At 37.8% G+C, this 21,940-nt stretch overlaps 1 protein-coding gene across 1 annotated transcript in view; it reads right to left on the reverse strand.

The window, feature by feature from the left end:
- Positions 1-16,407, reverse strand: part of LOC150087722 (tumor protein p73-like) — a 135,462-nt gene extending 119,055 nt beyond the window's left edge. The window contains exon 1 of the mRNA XM_090369919.1: positions 16,267-16,407. Coding sequence (XP_090226045.1) covers positions 16,267-16,320 — 54 coding nt within the window. The 5' untranslated portion in view covers positions 16,321-16,407. The remainder of the gene's footprint in view (positions 1-16,266) is intronic.
- Between the last annotated feature and the right edge of the window lie 5,533 nt (positions 16,408-21,940).

Below are 21,940 nucleotides of genomic sequence, written 5' to 3' on the forward strand. Positions count from 1 at the left end.
ATCCCTTTAACTGCTGTTTTCTGGAACAACCTTCCTTCACATGTGTTTCCCGAAAATTACAATCTACAGATATTTGAGTCTAATGTCCACAATTATCTTCTATCTTCTCAATCTCCAACCCATGCAATACTAAGTACTATAGGTTCTAATACCTTTCTTTCACATTTTAGGTTTTCATAAATAAATTAATTAATTAAAAAAATGACTAATAATTTAAAGAGCAGTCATAGATAAAAGTGCAATTGATTCTTGCAATACTTCTATTAAATAGCAGCCTGGAAAGCAAGGTGGGTGAGAGTTAAAAAAAAGTCTGCGAGGGGCCTTTATGAAACAAGCAATTATATGGACTGTAACCCTGTCTCCTAATCTCTCTCTTAGTATAAGCTCATCAAAAATACTGCTTATTCTATAACTAAAAAATTGTAGGCATTACTTTTCTTCAAAGAACTACTCATGCTGTACAAATCTCAAATCCTCCCAATATGGAATACTGTACCCCAGGGGCTCACATCTGGTGAGTATGGGCATGGGCTTGGCACACCCAGTGTGTTAAGAGCTGGATATCATCATTCTTCTTTTTCTTGGTGATTCTCTCTCTCTCTCTCTCTCTCTCTCTCTCTCTCTCTCTGAGTAATTCAGAAAAATTTTTTTTGACTGGTGCAGCATAAGCCTCATGCTTCCATGCACTATATGGCTGATAATAATTGTTCTCAAACCTAGAGTTATACACCCAAAACTTCTCTCAGTCTTTAGAACCCACTGAAAAGGGGACAGTCAAGTTAATTAAAGACTTGTCTCTTACAGAATCTCTCTACTCTCTGATGTTCTGTTTCTGCTACTTGCCTTTTGTGTAAATACTTCCATGGGCACTCCAGAATTGACATCTATAATTTCCTACCTACCCCTCTTCAAAACCAGTCCAAACATGTTGCAACTAGTAAACATCCATTTACTGTCCAACTTCAAACTCACAGAATTAACTTATCTTCTTGTTCATTTAACCCTTCAACTTGTTTTCTATAACTACGTTCATTCGCTTGTATTTCCAGAAAATTACAGTCTCTAGAAATTCAAGCCTAATACCTTTCATGTTTAGAGTTTTCATTAAAAAAAAATTACTCGGATATTGCGGCTTCTTAGCCAAGATATAAGTTAGCTATTTTCTCTATAATTATAATCACATGCAGGTTTCTAACATTACTTATCTCCTCTTTTACTGTCATTACCACACTTCTCCAGGCTAATTCTGAGTGCAAGGTATATTTTAATCCTTTATGAGAGAAATATTCTATTTTCTTAATCATGACTTCAGATGAGTCATTACCTTCACATATTAATTCCATTAAGATATATTACAATTTGATATTAAATTCTGTACAATGGGATCAACTGACGATGTTACCAACAGTAAATTCTAAGTGGGAAGCATTCAAGGAATTAATAGTGGATACTACTAAAAGTTTCATACCTATTAAGAAATATTGTTCAAGATTTAGACCTAAACGGTTATCAAATGAACTAATGAGATTCGAGACAGAAAAGAAAAAATGCATGGGATGCATATAAATTATCAAGCGAGTCTGTAATCAGGTCACAAAGGAGGTTAGGCATGCGAAGGCAGATTATGAGATATCTTTGGCAAAAGATGCTAAGAAAAACAGGAAGGATTTCTTTATTTATATAAACTCTAAAAGGAAGGGGATGAATCTGATTGGTCCATTTGATATCGAAGGTTCGACTGTTGATGATCCTGCCCAGAGAGCAAACAAACTGAATGAGTATTTTGCATCTACATTCACACACGAGAAGTTATTAAGGTTTGAAAATGGCAGAACATTATCAAATTGTAGCAGGGTGCTTAATGATTTTGTAATAACTGAGAGCAAAGTGAAGGAGAAATTGTTCCAGTTACACATAAGAAAGGCACCTGGGACGGATGGGATCTATCCAGTTATATTAAAGGAGGTGGCAAAGCAACTAAGCAAATCCTTACACATAATTATGAGGGCATCCTTGGACTAAGGGGAGGTCCCCATGGACTCGAGATGTGCAAATGTATCCCCAATTCACAAAGGGGGATTGCAGGGTGACACGAGTAATTTCAGACCAGTTAGTTTAACTTCTGTTCCGGGTAAAATAACGAAGTCACTGGTTAAAGATGCATTGCAAGATCATCTAGACAAGACTGCAGCAATAATTCAGACACAGCATGGGTTTCTTAAGGGAAAGTCTTGTCTGACAAATTTGATAGGATATTATGATGTGGTTACAAAGGAACTGGATGCAAAAAATAATTTTGATATCATATATTTGGATTTCAGGAAAGCTTTTGACACTGTTGCGCATGGAAGACTATTGTACAAATTGGAGCAGAATGGTATAAAGGGTAAGTTGCTACAATGGATAAAAGGATGGTTGAGTGGGAGAAGACAGAGGGTGGTAATTAATGAGTGCTGCTCTTCGTGGACTAATGTTATTAGTGGAGTCCAACGGGGTTCGGTGTTGGGTCCTCTGTTGTTTTGTATATTTATCAATGATATTGATGAAGGTATATCAGGCTTAGTGTCGAAGTTTGCAGATCATACAAAGGTTGGCAGTGTTGTTAATGACAGTAATGGCAGTGTGCTACTACAACAGAATCTAGATAATTTGGGCAGATGGGCAAAGAAGTGTCAACTGAAGTTTAACCTTGACAAATGCAAAGTACTGCATATGGGAAGAAGTAACCCCAGAGAAACGTACCAACTGTATGGTACTACACTTAAGGTGGTAGAAAATGAAAAAGACCTGGGAGTAATTCTGCAGTCAGATATGAAGTTTTCTGAACAATGCAGACAGGCTGCCAGGGCAGGTCATGGGGTTTTTTCAATGATATATAGGAATTTTGCTAGCAGGGAAAAGGAGGTGATTGTCTATGTATAAGGCAATGGTCAGGCCAAGCCTTGAGTACTGCGTACAGGTCTGGAGGCCTCATTTTAGGAAGGATGTAGATTTGCTTGAGCGTGTACAGAGAAGAGCAACAAGATTGGTGAGGGGAATGAAGAGATCCTCTTACCAGGAGAGGCTTAAGTTCTGCAAATTGCAGTGGCTGGAGACTAGGCACCTGCATGGTGATCTGACTGAGATGTATAAGGCCTTGAATGGGTTGAGCATGCTGAATTCTGATGGGATCCTTCCACTTGTTCAGATTACAAACTTGAGGGAGCATAAATTCAAATTAAGTAAAGACAGATGTAGAATAGATGTGCGGAAATTTGCCTTCAGCCAGCGGGTGGTTAATTGCTGGAACTAACTTCCATCTGTCGTTGTGGAAGTTGATAGGTTAAATAAATTTAAGGAGAAACTGGACAGGCATTTGGAGGGAATGGTGTGATTTTTTTTGGCTGATTTTTTTTTTTTTTTTTTTTTAATGAAAACCCCAAACACGAAAGGTATCAAAACCTATAGTACTTAGTACCGTGCATGGGTTGAAGGAGAAGTATGGGGGGAGGGGATGCCGGAAACTTTGCTCTAGAGACTAAACATGGGTTTAACCACTTCAAGCCTCCAATAAGTAAAGTGGTGGTATTTCACCGGTTCATGAAAGTCATCTACCACCTAGGATGCTGAATAAACTCATAAACTTGCTTTCTTGCATCACATGCCACTACTACTACAACAAATACAAAAAAAAAAAAAAAAAAAAAAGTGACTGGTTAATCAGAGATAGGGAGCATCCTATAAAGGTCAGTTTTAAATATATTTTAATGGATTTTATAGCCAGAGTTAAAACTGACTAAGTTTCTCAGCCTCTCCCTCTTATTGAATAACCAGGAATCAATTATTCCCTTTTGACATCTTCCTTTTTTCTCATTTGCCTGGACATCCTGACCACTAAGAGGAGTTGTGCATATGACCAAGGGATCATATGCACAAGTATAGGTCCCAAAACTTGGTGCTCTATTATACAGGTAAATATTTCACATCTGGTGAGTATGGACTTGGCACACCCAGGGTCCTGAGCTGGATAACATCATTCTTCTCTTTCTTGGTGATTCCCTTCTACTTCTAACACTCTCTCTCTCTCTCTCTCTCTCTCTCTCTCTCTCTCTCTCTCAGGGTAATTCAGAAATTTTTTTTTGCCTGTTGCAGCATAAGCTTCAGGCTTCCTTGCACCATAGCTAATAATAATAATAATATTGTTGGGCAACAGTGTTTTTTTTTTTTTTTAACTGTATTTATATCTTAATAAGCATTCCATGTTATTCTAAGATTGTTAATCAGCATGCTCACTACTAGTCATGTGTGGCGCCTCCATAGCCAGGTGGCCAGGAGCAGCAGTGCATAGCACATGCTTCTTTATTAGACTGGGGTTCGAGCCTGTGACCACCAAATACGGAGGATGCAGAAAGGTCAAGGAATGCCCACCGCATATCCCCGGAGCAATATGGCCTTAGTTGCTAATACTCCTAAAAACCAAATAACAACAACTAGTCATGTATGATCCCTCTGCGGTCACACTTGGTTAACAGTGAACATACTTGACTGCAGACTTGACTTGATTAATGCCATTAGAATCAATTCAAGCTGCAGTCATTTGTGCCACTAAGCCAAGGCATTGGTTTTGTGCCTACAAAGAGAGATTAATTGGTTGGCAAACAGTATGACTTTAGAAATGGTAAAGTGCTTACCCTCCACCTTGTTCATCTATCACAGGATCAGGAATCATAATCCCAAACTCATGAATCTATTAAGATGTATGCTCAGGACTGGATGGCAACAGCAAGTTTATAAAGCAACAGCCAAAAAAAAAAAATAATATCGGAGGGTATGGAAAGGAGTTGTCCATTCTGCTCTCCAGCAACATTTCAATTTCTTCAGTTTTGTACAATGGTCATCCATTTCTACCCATGAACTAGTGAATTTCAAGTGTCCATCTTCTGTTGTCTTCCAGGTTTGTTGGGTACCATTCTGTTATTTTCTCAGTCCATCTGTCATCATGCCTTCGACCTATGTGCCCTGCCCAAATCCATTTCAGTTCTTTAGTTTTGATAAGAATATCCTTTACTTGAGTTTGCTGACTAATCCATGTGTTTCTCTTCTTATCTAACAGTCTGATTCCTAATATAATTCGTTCCATTCTTTGCTGTATAGTTTTCAGATTCACTTCCATTTTTTTGGTGAGTGCCCAAGTTCCACTTCCATAAGTGTCATGGTGAGGAGTATACAATGGTTCATTATTTTACATTTCAGACAAATTGGGATATTGCTCCTCAGTATGTGACTATATTTCCTGAACATATGCTATCCAAATGAAATTTATCCTTCTCTTGACTTCCAGCCATTTATCATTGCTAAATGGTTTTTTTGGGACAAGTCATTTTGCTAAATGACTTGTCCCAGATAAGTACATGAATCGCCGACAGGGCTAGCCAGGTAGGTAAAGTGCCAGGCAGGCACTTTACCTACAGTGCCCAAAGGTAGTGGGTTCGATTCCCACCTCAGGCTGGATATCACAATGGTGCCGAACCAACCGGTTGGTTGGATATCCCAGCCACAATACACAAAGGAAGCAAGAAAAAACTGGTTCCTTCATGTATTGATCACATCATACGAAATAAATAAATAAATAAAGTATATGAATCCACCTTTTCAATTACTGCTCCTTCAATGATTATATCCCTTTCTGTGGCATACTTGTTCATCATTACTTTTGTTTTCTTAAGACTTTAGTCTGAAATCCTTACTAACTCTGCATAACTGATTAAGATTTTCTCTAATTCTTTGAGGTCATGGCTTATGATCACAATGTCATCTGCAAATCATAAATGGTTTGGATACTCTTCATTCACATTGAATCCTTTCTGTGACCAGTCAAATCTTCTGAAAGCTTCCTCAAGGGCAGCAATAAACAACTTTGGAGATATTGTGTCTCCTTGTTGAACTCTTCTCAATTTTAAATTTGCTACTGTCTTTGTCTAGTTTAATAATGGAGGTAACATTCTCATATATTTTCTTAAAAGTCATAATGCATTGGGTATTTATGCCTTGTCTTTCCAGTGCCCGAAATATTGCCTTATGCTGTATGGAGTCAAATGCATTTTTCATAATCCAAAAAATGCCAGGCATAATGGTGTTTTATATTTGCTTTCTCCATTAGCTGTGATATTACATGAAGGTGATCCACAGTTGAGAATCCTGTCCTATAGCCAGCTTGCTCTTTCGGTTGATTCTCATCAAGTATTCTTTCTAATCTGTTAGTAACGACCCTTGTGAACAACTTGTAGACGTGGAACAACAAGCTGGTTGGTCGATAATTTTCAATTTCTGATTTATCTCTTTTCTTATAGCAAAATTATGATTGCATTATTCCACTCCTTAGGCATCATGCCTTTCCTAATGTATTTTATGAAGAGTCTTGCCAGTTTCTGTGTTTGCCTCTTCCAATTTTAACAACTCTACAGTAACTTCATCTTCACCTGGGGATTTCCGATTCTTCATTTTTTCAATGCATGTTCTACCTCATCAGGAAGGATATTGGACATGTCATATGTGTTGCTAATTTGTGATCCATCTTCCCCACTGCAACCATTATTCCCTCTTTCCTTATATAATTCTTTACAGTAGTCTTCTGCTATTTGAATTATGCTTTCTATGCTATTTATAAGTACACAATCACTATTCTTCAGTTTCAATACATTTATCTTTCTGTATTACTGCTCATGGCTGGTTTTAGTCCTTTGTTTTCCCTTAATGCTTATTCTGCTTTTCTTGTGTTAAATCTTCTTATGGTCTCTCTCAGTCTCTTTCTAATGGCTTTGCATAACTCAGTATGCTCAATTTTGTCCTTGTCAGTGTTTATCTTCTTCATTTGTTGCCTTCAGTTCAGCATGAAAAGTGTTTCTTGACTAATACTTTCTTCTTTGGATTTCTTTTTACATATAGGTTTCTTGGGCTTTATCACTTTCAGAAAGTTGTTGTATTCCTTGTCAATATCTTGGTCTTGAACAGTCTGCAGAAGCTCAAACATGTTCTTAAGTTCAAGTACATACTGCTTTTTCTCCTCTTCCATTATCTCTAAGCCCTTCATATTATTTAATCAAGTCAGTTTTTTCCTTTCTTTTCTTACATCTATATCAAGTGTGCATCTTACCATTCTGTGATCACTTCCAACATTTACCTTGTTCAGGATGGTAACATCATTCACAATATATCTTCTGTTAGTGAGGATAAAGTCAATTTTGTTAGTTGTTAATCAATTTGGGATCTTCTGTGTCCACTTTCTGTTCACCCTTTTCTTGAAAAAAAGTGTTCATTGATATTCCTTGAAATTCTGCAAATTCCACAAGTCTTTCACCAATTCCAAAATTTTCTATCGTTTCCCTTTCTGCACTGTTTTGTCTCTTTCAAACTTTAACATTGAAGTCCTCCGTGATAATGGTGTAGTGAATTTCCTGTTCATCTAGAAGTATCTCAATTTCGGTGTATACTTCTTCAACCTTTTCATCATCATGGCTCGATGTTGGTACATAAATCATTATATCCTTTAGTTTGTACCTCTTAGAAATCCTGAGAAGCAGTCTTGACACCCTTGGTGATGTACCTTTGAATACCAAAATGTTGTTTTTTATATATTTATGGACCAGAAAGCCAACTCTACCTTTGCTCTTTTCACTGTTTCCATTGGTGTACAGCAGATTTCTACTTGATAAACTTATAAGCGATACAATTCTTTTTTTTGTTTCAGCCAAACTGATGACATTCCAATTCACATTTTCTAATTCCTTATCCAGCTCTAATATCCTATCTTCACCGATGAGCGATCTTGCATTGTAACAGGCCAAGTTCAGTTTCTGTGCAGTTTGTTTGTTTAGGGATTTATTAGGCGCATCGGCATCTGTCGCCATAGTGCACCAAGGGTTTCCGTGCAAGGCAGCCTGGTTGCACCCCTAGATTCTTAGCGCCCTCTGCTTCCACTTTGATCCTCTGACTGCGGTAAGAGGGGGAGTGAAAGCTGCTGGGGACTGAGGGCCATTTGTTTTGTCGTGTTGTCATGTGCTGGAGCATTTGGTCTTTCCTTCTTCACACTGATCTGGCATCTTGAAGAGAACCACTCTACACATTTGTTGCCACCAAAGAGGCATAATAGGGCTTACCATCGAGAAGGTGTGCACGAGTGGATTTTAGGGAGGCAGGCCAACTGGACTTCTCCTAAATCTTCTAATAGAAAGATATTGGATCCATCAGTGTTTTAGCCTGAGTGTCTGATAATGCACAGAATGCCTGTTCCCCTCTAAGGCCCATCATGCAACCATCTTCCCTCAATTTGAATTTATGTCCCTTCTATATAGCCCAAGGAACAGGAAGAATACCATCAGCATTGAGCTTACTCAATCTATTCAAAGCCTTAAACACCTCAATCAGATCACCTTGTAGTACACAAGATTTGGCTTGATCATTACCTTGTACAGTGGGATAACACCTTCTTATCCTTGCTAAAAAAGTTCCTATATATCACTGATAATGCCCATGAAATGTCCTGGCATCCTGTCTGCACTACACAGAAGACTTCTTATCTGAATGCATAACTATCCCCAAGGACCACACAGTTGGCACACTAATATGTGATTACTACTACCCATATGCAGTACCTCACATTTGTCAATGTAAACTTCAACTGCCGTTTTTCAACCAATGTGCCTAATTTTTCTAGATCTTGATGCAGTTGCTTATCTTCAATAGTGTCATTAAGCCTGATATACTTTCACCAATATTATTAATAAATACAATAAACAACAATGGATCCAGAAGTGAACCCTGAGAGACTCCACCAATAATATTAGTCCACAAAGAGCAGTGGCCATTAATAACCACTTTGAAAACGAAATGCACAAGGCATAATCCTTATGGGTTTTAGTAATTAACTATATAATATGGGTGTAGACACACCATAGTTAACCCATAAATTGAACTACGTAAGTAGTGTAAATGGCATTGTTTTAATTGAATCTCATATTGTGGTTTGCCTTCGCAACAAAATAGCAGGTATTGCACTACTTCAAATAAATAACGCTTCTCTAGTAAAGAAGACTACTGTTATTTATTTTCAGGGGATACCACCACCCAGACGATCGTTTCGAAGCATTTTGGCTTCATCATCAATGAGTGGGCAGGCACCCTGGTAATGCAACGTGCCATCACAGTTGCGAAGTTATTTGATGAAGATGATTTGATGCGAAGTTATGATGATGAAGCCAAAAAGCTTCGAAACAATTGTATGGGTGGTGGTATCCCCTGAAAATAAATAACAGTAGTCTTCACTACTAGAGAAGCATTATTTATTTGTTATTGTTTGTTATTTGGCTTTTAGGAGCATTAGCAACTAAGGCCATATTGCTCCGGGAATATGCAGTGGTCATTCCCTGACCTTTCCGCATCCTCCATATTTGGTGATGACAGGTTCGAACCCCAGTCTAATCAAAAAGCGTGTGCTACGCACTGCTGCTCCTTCCCACCTGGCTACGGAGGCACCTTTATTTATTTAAAGTAGTGCAATACCCGCTATCTCGTTGTGAAGGCAAACCACAACATGAGATTCAATTAAAACGATGCCATTTACACTACTTACGTAGTTCAAATTTATGGGTTAACTATGGTGTATCTACACCGATATTATATAATTAATAACCACTTACTGCCTTTTCCCATTCAATCATCCCACAACTGTTCCAATTTATACTGCAGTATATTATGTTCAACAATATCAAAAGCATTCGTGAAATCCTAGTATATGACATCAAAATTACTTTTTTGCATCTAGTTCCTTTTTTACTACATCATATTATCCAAACAAATTGGTCAGACAAATCCATGCTGTGACCTCAGTATAATTGCATTCCTGTCTAGATGGTTCTCCATTACTTCTATAACCAATGAAGTCATTATTTTATCTGGAACAGAAGTTAAGCTAACAGGTCTGTAATTATTCATGTCACCTTTTGATCCCCTTTATGAATTGGGAATACATTTGCACATCTTACATGTTCATCCACAGGAGCTCTAATAAATCCATGGATATTCTCATAAGCATGGCTAAAAGTTTCTTAACCTCTTTTACTGCCACCCTTGATATAATTAGATAGATCCCATCCACCTCATGTACCTTTTTTATGTTTATCTTCAACAATTTCTATTCCACTTTCCCCTCAGTTATCACAAAATCATTTAGCTCCATGTTAGAGTTTGATAAACTGGCATCTTCTTCCTAAGGAATTCCTTATGAGTGAATGTACATGAAAATACTTATTCAGTTTGTCAGCAGCGTGACCAAGATCATCAACAAAAACTGTCTGAGACCAGTGTAGTTACCCTTACAAAAGCAAAAACCCTTCCCTTTACCCTTGACAGTAGTTATGTCTTTGAGTAATTCCAACAACAGTGCACTCTGATCACTGCCACCAAGTGGGTCTTTTACCTGAGCGTTGTTAATGCAAGAAGAATTGCTGCTGATAATCAGATCAAGAATATTGCTTCCTCTTGTTACCTCTACATGCTGCTATAAAGAGCATGTCATTGAATAAATCAGGGGGTATTTGGGGGGAGAAGATGGGGAACATGCCCCCCTTAACCATGTGTATAAGTGTTGCTAAGTCTATCTAAAAAAAAAAAAAAAAAAACACATAAAAACCTGGTAACCATGCCTCCCTTACGATAACACCTGGATACAGTACTGCAATAAATCCATAAAAGTCTTGCTAGTCAGTGAGTGACCAACTCACAAGTTCCATTCAATATCTGGAACCCCTATTATAAGACACTGATTTACTGGCATCACTCCATTTCTCTGTATAGTTTTGTTATACTCATCATAGTCATTAGGCCTAAAACACACTCCTACTGTCATTTTCATTTTTCCACTGCTTACATTACACCAAACTAACTCAACATTGCACTGGCCACCTATGACTACTGGATACACTGCCTTAGATTTAATATGCTTCTTAACTAAGGGTATTAACCCTCCCCCCTTGTCTATCTATCCTTTCTGTACACTGTACTCTGTATATTCAAATTCTGCATCCCTCATGTCTCCGATATCCCTACAATGTCTGCATTTGATTATTTTATCAGTACTTCAAATTCATCAAATTTAATTACTATGCTCCTACCATTATTATATATGCAAATATACATGCGCCTGTTCTTACTCCTAGTTACCACAGCCCATGTATTTATCTGTTCCATGATGACCAACAGCAGGGCTTGAAATAAATCCCTTATACCTTTCTCTCCGGGCTGCTACATGTTCCAATAAAAGCAGTGCAAGAATCACTTTTGCCTGCAGCTTTAGTTAATATACTCAGTATATCCTCCCCACAAAGCTAGCAGTTTTCTGACCCACCTAATAGTACCTAGATAGCATCACAAATATCCTTCCACCACTTCCATTTATGCTTATTCTATCCATATAAAAAAAGGTCTCCCCCTTCTAACAAGCACAGATCAAGCTGGGAAAAATTCTACTCCATGAACCTTGCAGTCTCTCCAGGGCTGAACTGATTGTCAAGGCTCTCAACATGTACTCCCTCCTATCGTGTCTGGGCAGAACTGCAGACACTTTCAAATTTAATCCTAACTCAAAACTTTTTCCCAACACTTCCCCGTACTTGTTAAGTACAGGTAACCCTCATATAACAAGGCAGTTAGGTTCCTATAAAATCTCGTTATGTTATTTTTGGTTTTTAGGAGCATTAGCAACTAAGGCCATATTGCTCCGGGATATGCAGTGGTCATGGGCTCAAACCCCGGTCTAATCAAGAAGTGTGCGCTACGCACTGCTGCTCCTTCCCACCTGGCTATGGAGGAGCCATAAAATCTCGTGTAGCGCGAAACCATGTTATACAGGACTAAGAACCGGTGCAAAAAGGGAGTTACGTTCCAAAAGCTAACAAAAAATACACTATTTTTTTTATAACTATCGGAAACTTAATTTTTATTAAAAATAGTAATAACTGAACAAACGTCTTACAAACTGTGATACATATACGTCAGATAATGTACGTTCATTTAATTTTCTTCCTCTTCATTGCTGCTAAGCACAACTAAACAAGAACATTTTCTCTGTTGCAGAATATCTTCATCTTCTGAACTTTCTTCTGCAGCATCTAGATTTCGTGTATCTTCTGCTCTCTCTAAAAAATCATTAATCTGGTTTGTTTGCTTTTTCTTGATAGATTTTTATAAATTTCATGGTATGGAGCTAAGCATTTCTGAAGCTCCCTTTTGAACTTTGTGCTCCTTTCAGTTGAAGGATCTGCATCCAAAAAATAAGATTCTAATTGCTTGGCTAAGTTTATGCCTTCCTGTATGCTTTTAGTGTAAAATTTGGAACTTCAGAATTTTCATGTGCACTAATATCCTCTGAATTTATTTGGTTTACCTCTGATGCCATTTCCACTAAATCCGCTTTGCCAGCCTCTTTTTCTACCAGTAATTCTTGAACGTCTTCAGTAGTCATATTATCAAAACCTTCCCTCCTACCAACTTAACAAGTTGTATTATCGCACTGATTCCGTTTTCTGCCGGTTCGACCATATTTCCTGAATGAACTGACTCTGGCCATATATTTTTCCAACGTTCAGTTAATGTTGACGGTTGGGTTTACTTTGAGTGATAAAGCTATGATTCCGATACAGTCCACAATTGAATAATGTTTCCATGCCTCCATCACTTCAATAGATTCGGAATCAGTTTTTTAATCTATTGTAATGAGTTTTAAAGGTAAATTAAGGAAGTTGTATTAGGTGGTGGGAATATTACTTCAACATTTGGATGACTTAAATATTTTGGATGGCCTGGCCCTTTATCCAATAATAATAAAACTTTGAAATCTAGATTTTTTCCAAAAGTTCAATAGCACAGAACCTAACATGGGGATTTCCCAATATTTTTATTTTATTTTATTTATTTATTTATTATTATTTTTTTTTTTTGCATAACAACTAGTGAGCCAGAAATGGGGATTCACAAAAGACAATGGAAACGTTCAAAAATTATATCCAACATATAATTTAGGCAGGGTTTCCCCCACATAAAAGCTCAGAAATACCTCATTATGCAAGGTTTGCCACAATTCTCTAACCGTGTTATATAAGTACCACGTTGTGCAAGGAATGCCGCAATTTATCAATCGTGTTAGAGCGAAACAAGTGTTATATGGGGGTTGCCTGTATGTCCTCAGATCTTCTACTCTTAATATCTTTAGTGCCAACATATACAATATCTTTTATTCTCAAAAGTTGTCCTCTACAGTGTCATCTACTCACCCCCCCCTCCTGGCAGACATTTTATTATTATTAACCATATGGTACAAGGAAGCCTGAGGCTTATGCTGCACTCACTAGCCTAGCCAAAAAAAAAAAAAAAAAAAAAAAAAACAATTCCCAAGTTACCCCCTGAGAGAGAGAGAAGTAGAAAGGGATCAACAAGAAGAGAAGAATGATGATATCCAGCTTAGGACCCTGGGTTTGCCAAGCCCATACTCACCAGATGTGAGCTCCCGGGGTTTACCCTGATCCTATTCCACCTATCCTTTTTGCACAATATATATCCCATTTCCCTGACATTAAAGTCACTGACAAATGTAAAGTACTACATATGGGAAACAGCAACCCCAGAGCAACGTATCAACTCTGTGGTACTACACTGACAGTGGCAGAGAATGAAAGGGACCTGGGGGTGGTTGTGCAGGCAGATATGAAGTTTTCTGAGTAGTGCAGACGGGCTGCAAGAGTAGCTCATGGTGTATTGTCGATGATATATAGGAATTTTTCTAGCAGGGATAAGGAGGTGATTATTCCCTTGTATAAGGCAATGGTCAGACTGCACCTAGAGTACTGTATACAGGTCTGGAGGCCTCATTTCAAGATGGATGTAGAGATGCTGGAACGAGTACAGAGAAGGGTAACAAGATTAGTGAATGGAACAAAGGGGTGCTCTTACGAAGAAAGGCTTACGTTTTGCAAATTACAGTGTCTGGAGACTAGGCAATGGCGAGGTGATCTGATTGAGGTGTATAAAGCCTTGAATGGTTTGAGCATGCTCAATGCTGATGGGATTCTTCCTCTTGCTCAGAATAATCACCTGAGAGGGCATAAATTCAAATTGAGGAAAGACAGATGTAGGATAGACGTGAGAAAATTTGCCTTTAGCCAGCGGGTGGTTGGTTGCTGGAATAGACTTCCATCCCTTGTCGTGGAAGTTAATAGCATAAATAAGTTTAAGGCTCAGCTGGACAGGTATTTCGAACGAACAGAGGGGTGAAGTGGAAGTGGTTATTTTTTATTCATTTATTTATTATTATTTATTTATTTTTTTTGGCTGATGCTGCATAAGCTTGCTTTCTTGCATCAAATGCCTCTACTAATGCTAATGCTAATAACTACCACCTGTGGAACCAGTGCATTCTGCCTATTGTATAACGGATGTATATATAGGATTAGGATTTGGGATCGCATATTGCTATGTATGTTGGATGCACAAATCAGACTTTTTAAACCAATAAGCTCTTATATCTTATATAATACAGTAATATCAGAATTGCAGTACAATTTTAATTTCACTTTTAGCAAAACACTGTCAGAATAAGTAGCTGAGTGGTTAAATGCAAGGATACAGTAGTAAATTCATTTGATGTGACCATGGTTCTAGTCAATATGACTCCTAAATACAGTGATGTTTTTGTATTCATTGCATCTTACAAACTCCTCTGACCCCATATGGCTGTCCCAGAGAATAAAGAGAAAATTTACTTCATTTATTTAATTTTTTTTGTGTATGACTCAGATCAGTATGAGAGTTCATAAGTTCTGTAAGTTTATGTATGAGATAATATAAAGGCTGGCATAATACAACTACAACTAGCCAGATGCAATTGATATAAACGTTTTAAGTCCATTCAGGCCATTGGACAAATTGCGGAGACTGAAATTACTTTTTCCAAGGCTAATAATGAAGCAGTAATTATGAATTTTTTTCTTGAAATTAATTTGTGGAACAACCACTCTAATAAAAATAGGATTTGGATCCACACATTACCATATACATTGTTTGCAGGTTCAAGTTTTTTTTCTTTAAATCAACCAACTCTTACCCAATACAGTGATATAAGAATTACAGCATGAATTTGATTTTAATTTAACAAAATGATTGCTTGAATATATAGGTATTGCTGCCCCTTATTAAAATTCTTACAGGGCCTATATATAATTGATGGCCCATCACATAATAATATTTTAGTCAATGTGAGCAAAACTATTTACTGTAGTATAAAATATGTATTATCACAGTTTTTTTATCATAGCATGGGGAGGGGAAAGGCACACTTCTTTTATAATTATCCCATGATAATTAATGATTATGAAATTTCAATTAATAAATTATTAATTGAAAAAAACAGAATTTTGAATAACATACATTACACTAAACTATTTTAGAGAGATGCAAGTCAAAGGTTTAGCGAGAATTGTAGTTGTACAATATCGTTTTTTTTTTTTTTTTTTTTAATGTGCATGATGTGACAAATACAACAGTTGTGTTTAATTCTATATTATTATTTATTCAGCTTTAACTCCCCTACTGCGTTTGCGCTAGGATAGTTCATGTCATATCCCTCCCCCTTGAAGCAATAACGCTGAAATACTTAAAATATAGACAGATACAAGAAACGAAATTATTTCAGACAAATTGACACATCAATTCCTAATTTCTGAATCCATATTTAATAAATATTTTAAGGGCCCCGTTGTAATAATTCTGCACACGAAAGCTGATAATTCGACGTGGCCACTTCCGTTACTACTACTGTCGACCACACACAATACGCAAGATAATATTCCGTTCTCTTTTAGATGAAAAAAATATTTTGTTAATAATCATACTTGCGAAACTATTTCCTATATGTAGGATTACGAAAATGAAATGAAATAAAATAAGAATAATACGAAATCTGTGAAATTGTTCAATTTATGTGCAAGACGCACGACGAATGGCGGACGAAAAGATGGAGAGGAGAAAACTGTGGGTTGTGATATAAAGTATAGTCCTTTTTTTTTAAATCTATGGTTAGTTATAATTGCAATAAATTTTAATTTGTAATGCGGTTATTCAACTCAGATTGTGATTATCTACATTATGAGTAAAATAATGCACACATATGATCGAGTTGTCATTAACATGTACTTCAAGACTAAACATATAACTAACACGTAAAATGCTGTTCGGACTTGCCTCAACATGCTCTTCCTTCAAATGTAATTCATCAGAAATTCGGATTGGTTCCATAATAACTTACGTTAATTTACACATAGATTATTGAACACAGACAGTAAATTTACACTTTTATATTTCTTTTTTCAATAAAACAGAGGAACTGCATACACTGTCATTTCCTGTATAATGTTCGCTGAACTTTGTCGCCAACGCGGAAGAATACACATTATAATGATATTTCCTGTGCTTATACGTGTTGCAAGTTAATAAACCAACACTAATTTAATGGTAATGTTTTCGAACTTGTACTTTGATTGCATTACCTGAATGTCATCTATTTAAATCTGAACAAATGGCAAATCGGTTTAACGGAGACAAACAGAACCCTGGTTAGAGGAATAATGGGGAAAAAGCAACGTACCTTAGTACGCACTGCATAAAAACACAAATGACAAGGCGTGTAATGTCTGCGTATAGGGTGGTGGTGGGGGAGAATTAAATAAATTCTTTATTAGGCCCCTCTCTGGCTTGTTTTCACGATATACCGTGGTTTGGATATAACGCGGGTTTAATTATATCTTCAATAATATATAAAATACTACAGTTTATGTCAAACAACTAATTTTTGTGTGGGCGGGGGAGCGCGTTATACTAGCTTACAAAAAACCAAACTATTATTTTTAGGCCTCTCGAATAATTAAATTCATCTGCTGTGCTGAGTGTTTTATGTCTGTTAATTGTGTGTGTTCTATGATCGATTTGTCTGTTTTGCTAAAGGTCTTTCACCTTGCCATCCGTGCCTGAGACCGACTAACTCAGCCACGAAGTGAAAAAAGCCCATTAAAGTTCCTTGCATCATCGACGGGATTCGAACCCGGGCCTTTTCCACCCAGTGTGGGGAGGATAGTGACGATACCATTGTGCTACCGCGCAGACTATACCAGCTTACAGCAACTGACATCAGAGACCATGGTTTCTCAACAGATTTTATTAATAAACGTACCACAAAAACAATTCGAAAGTTATTGTACAACCACAGTAATATATCATCACACTTAGAAACCAGATGTATAAAAAGCATCATTTTTTATCTATGTTGAATCCATGGGGGGGTGAGTTTCACCCCCGATTGAATAAAATTCAGCCCCCGGCGAATAATCTTAACTTTTATTTTAATATTCGTTCAAACACCTTGAACGTTGAAATTTTCACCACATTTTTTGTTTAATTTTAACTGAAATTTTCTTCTTATTGCACTGGAATAATGGGGAGGAAGCAACGCACCTTAGTACGCACTGCATAAAAACACAAATGACAAGGTGTGTAATGTCTGTTCATCGGCAGATTGGAGGAGAATTATATTATGGCATTTACTGCTGTGAAGGGAATTTGTCACTCACCATTGTAACACTTTATTTAGTGTGGTAGGACAAATAAAGATTATTTACACAACGTTTTAATTATAAAACACGAATTCAATAAATTTATGTCAAATAAACACAACACAACACAAAAAATCACAGCAACTAAGTGTGGTACTCGTTAGACGGTACACGGCGAAAATAAATCACTAAAATTTAAAAGACACGAAATTTTCGAAATAATTCAATAGGCAATATTTCTGGCTGCACAAATTGTAACTAAAAGACACTATTTCAAGTGTCGTTATTTTTAATTTTATGGTTCCCTTTATTTTCACACAAACCATCTCTTGATAATGTTTCATACAAATAGTCTACTTGAGATCTGGTGAGTATGGGCTTGACACACACAAAGGGTCCTGAGCTGGATATCATCATTCTTCTCTTTCTTGGTGATTCCCTTCTACTTTTGACTCCTCTCTCTCTCTCTCTCTCTCTCTCTCTCAGGGTAACTTGGGAATTTTTTTTTTTTTTTTTTTTTTTGGCTGGTGCAGCATAAGTCTTAGGCTTCCTTGCACAACAACAACAATAATATTTTTTTGTTTGTATATCCCAAACAGGCCTTTGTAGCCGAGTAGTCGGGAGCGGGAGTGCAGTAGCACATGCTCCTTGAATAGACTGAGGTTCTAGCCCCTGACTGCTAAATACGGTTGATCTGCCAACACCACTTTCCAACGTGGCAGATTATGGTCCATTTCCCTCAACATGAATTGTTAAGGAGGCTTCCATCCTGCAGTGGGTTGTGGCTGCAGTTTACTTTTTTTTAATCCCAAACAAGACGACTGGATCGCAGGCCGTGAACAGATTCGCCTGAATTGGTCCCCCCTGTGACTGATGCTGTTGTAATTAGAAAGTGTCCCGAGCAATTCAAGGACGAGTTAAACTATGTCTGGGCAGAGAGAGCAGTGTTTACTGCAGCCACAATTTCAATCGTCAGCAGTTTCGCTTTATGGTTTTCAGATTCCCTTTATTGTTTATTTATTTATTTATTATTACTTTTTTTTTTTCGCAGTACGAGTCCACTTGTGGATAATTCTTCCAGAAGCAAGATGGTAGATGGTTTGGTCGCAGCTTGTAAACAATACATTTTATAATCTTTTTATTATATGTGTATCTGTATTGCAAAATTGCATGATGATACACGTAGAAGGCCCAAATGAGTTATCGGAGAAATTAAATTAATAAATGAAGTGATTGATACACATGCAAAGAACAATAAGATTATAATTTGTATGATTTTTTTTTTGCGAATTTTAATCGGTGATTTTAGCATTAGCAATAGCATTAGCATTAGCATTAGCAATAGCATTAGCATTAGCATTAGCATTAGTAGAGGCATTTGATGCAAGAAAGCAAGCTTATGCAGCATCAGCCAAAAAAAAAAAAAAAAAAAAACCACTTCCACTTCACCTCTCTGTTCGTTCAAAATACCTGTCCAGCTGAGCCTTAAACTTATTTAGGCTATCAACCTCCACTACAAGGGATGGAAGTCTGTTGCACCAACCAACCACCCACTGGCTAAAGGCAAATTTCCGCACGTCTATCCTACATCTGTCTTTCCTCAATTTGAATTTATGCCCTCTCAGGTGATTATTCTGAGCTAGAGGAAGAATCCCACCAGCATTGAGCATGCTCAAACCATTCAAGGCTTTATGCACCTCTATCAGATCACCTCGCTGGTGCCTAGTCTCCAGACACTGTAATTTGCAAAACTTAAGCCTTTCTTCGTAAGGGCACCCATTTGTTCCATTCACTAATCTTGTTGCCCTTCTCTGTACTCGTTCCAGCAGCTCTACATCCTTCTTGAAATGAGGCCTCCAGACCTGTATACAGTACTCTAGGTGTGGCCTGACCATTGCTTTATACAAGGAAATAATCACCTCCTTATCCCTGTTGGAAAAATTCCTGTATATCATTGACAATACTCCATGAGCTACACTTGCAACCCGTCTACACTGCTCAGAGAACTTCATATCCGCCTGCACAACCACCCCCAAGTCCCTTTCATTCTCTACCACTACAGTGTAGTACCACAGAGTTGATACGTTGCTCTGGGGTTGCTGTTTCACATGTGTAGTACTTTACATTTGTCAATGTTAAACTTCATTTGCCACCTCTCGGCCCATCTGCTCAACCTTTCCAGATCCTGTTGCAGCAGCATAGTGTCAGTAGTGTCCTTGACAACCCTGCCAACCTTTGTATCGTCTGCAAACTTGGACATTAAGCTTGATATACCATCATCAATATCATTTATAAATACAGAAACCAATAATGGACCCAACACTGAGCCCTGAGGGACTCCACTAATAACATTAGTCCACGATGAGCAGTGTCCATTGATTACCACTCTCTGTCCTCTCCCCCTCAACCACCCCTTTATCCATAGCAGCAATTTGCCTCCAATGGCACACTTCTCCAATTTGTGTAGCAGTCTTCCATGTGCAACAGTATCAAAAGCCTTTCTAAGATCCAAGTATATAATATCAAAGTTATTCCCTGCATCTAGTTCTTTTGTGACTGCGTCATAGTATCCAATCAAATTGGTCAGGCAAGACTTCCCCTTAACAAAACCATGCTGTGTCCGAGCTATAACTGAAGTCTTGTCTAAATGATCCTGCAGTGCTTCTTTAACCAGTGCCTCCATTAATTTTCCTGGAACAGAAGTTAAGCTCACAGGTCTATAATTACTTGTGTCAGCCTTTGATCCTCCTTTGTGAATTGGGGTCACATTTGCACATTTCCAGTCTATGGGTACCTCCCCTAAGTCCAAGGAAGCTCTCATAATCATGGCCAAGGGTTTGCTTACTTCCTTTGCTGCCTCCTTTAATATAACTGGATAGATCCCATCCACCCCGGGTGCCTTTCTTGTGTTTATCTTCAACAGTTTCTCCTCCACTTTACTCCCAGTTATTTCAAGATTCTGTAGCTTACTGCTAGAGTTGAATACACCTCTGGCATTCCCCTCGCTGAATAACTCCTCATGTGTGAATGTCGATGCAAAATATTCATTTAGTTTGTTAGCTACCTGAGCAGGATCATCAACAGTTGACCCATCAATATCAAGTGGACCAATCTGATTCATCCCCTTCCTTCTAGAGTTTACATAAGTAAAGAACTCTTTGCTGTTTTTCTTTGCATCCCTTGCCAAGGATTTCTCGTAATCTGCCTTCGCCTGCCTAACCTCCTTTGTAACTTGGTTGCATATCAACTTGTATCTATCATAGGCTTCTGTGTCATGTGTTAATTTGTAAGTATCCCATGCATTTTTCTTCTCTGCCATATGCCTCATTAGTTCATCTGACATCCATTTTGGCCTAAACCTTGAACAATATTTCTTAGTTGGTATGTAAAGCCTAGTAGCTTCCAAGATAAGTTCTTTGAATGCTTCCCATTTTGAATTTGCTGTTGGTAACATCATCAGTTGGTCCCACTGTATAGAATTTAAATACTGTCTCAGTCCATCGTAGTCGCCTTTACGGAAGCAATAACCCTTCCCTTTACCCCTAATGGCAGTTACCTCTTTGAGTAAATCCCACTTCAGCACACTGTGATCACTGCCACCTAGCGGTTCATTTATCTGCAGATTTTTAATGCATGAAGAATCACTGCTGATAATCAAATCAAGAGTATTACTCCGTCTAGTTGCCTCCCGAACATGCTGATGTAGAAAACAATCATCCAATAAATCCACAAAAGCCCTGCTAGTGTGTGAGTGACCAGCCCCCAAATTCCAGTCAATATCTGGGAAATTAAAATCTCCCATTATAAGACTCTCTGATTTACTGGCCCACTCTATTTCTCTGTACAGTTTCTTATTATACTCATCAGAGTCATTAGGCCTATAGCACACTCCTACTCTCAATTTTGATCTCCCAATGCTTATGTCACACCAAACTGACTCGACACTGCACTGTTCAGCGATGTCGACTGGCTTCACTTCCTTGGTTTTTATGTGTTTCTTAACTAATAGCATAACCCCTCCCCCCTTCCTATCCTGTCTATCCTTTCTGTAGACGTTGTACTCCCCAAATTCCAGTTCTGCATTCCTTATATCTGTGTGACACCACATCTCTGATATCCCAACAATATCTGCTTTTGATGTTTTGAGCAATACCTCAAATTCATCAAATTTATTTACGAAACTCCTAGCATTGGTGTACACGCAAGTATACCTGCACCTGTTTCTATTCTTAGCTACCCTAACACAACCCATGTGTTTACTTGTACCGCAATGGCTCCCAGCAGTCTCTGAAATATCATGCATCTTGTTT

The sequence above is a fragment of the Mastigoproctus giganteus genome, chromosome 3 (genome assembly GCF_048544385.1).
Source record: "Mastigoproctus giganteus isolate SK-2022 chromosome 3, ASM4854438v1, whole genome shotgun sequence".
Lineage (NCBI taxonomy): Eukaryota > Metazoa > Arthropoda > Arachnida > Uropygi > Thelyphonidae > Mastigoproctus > Mastigoproctus giganteus.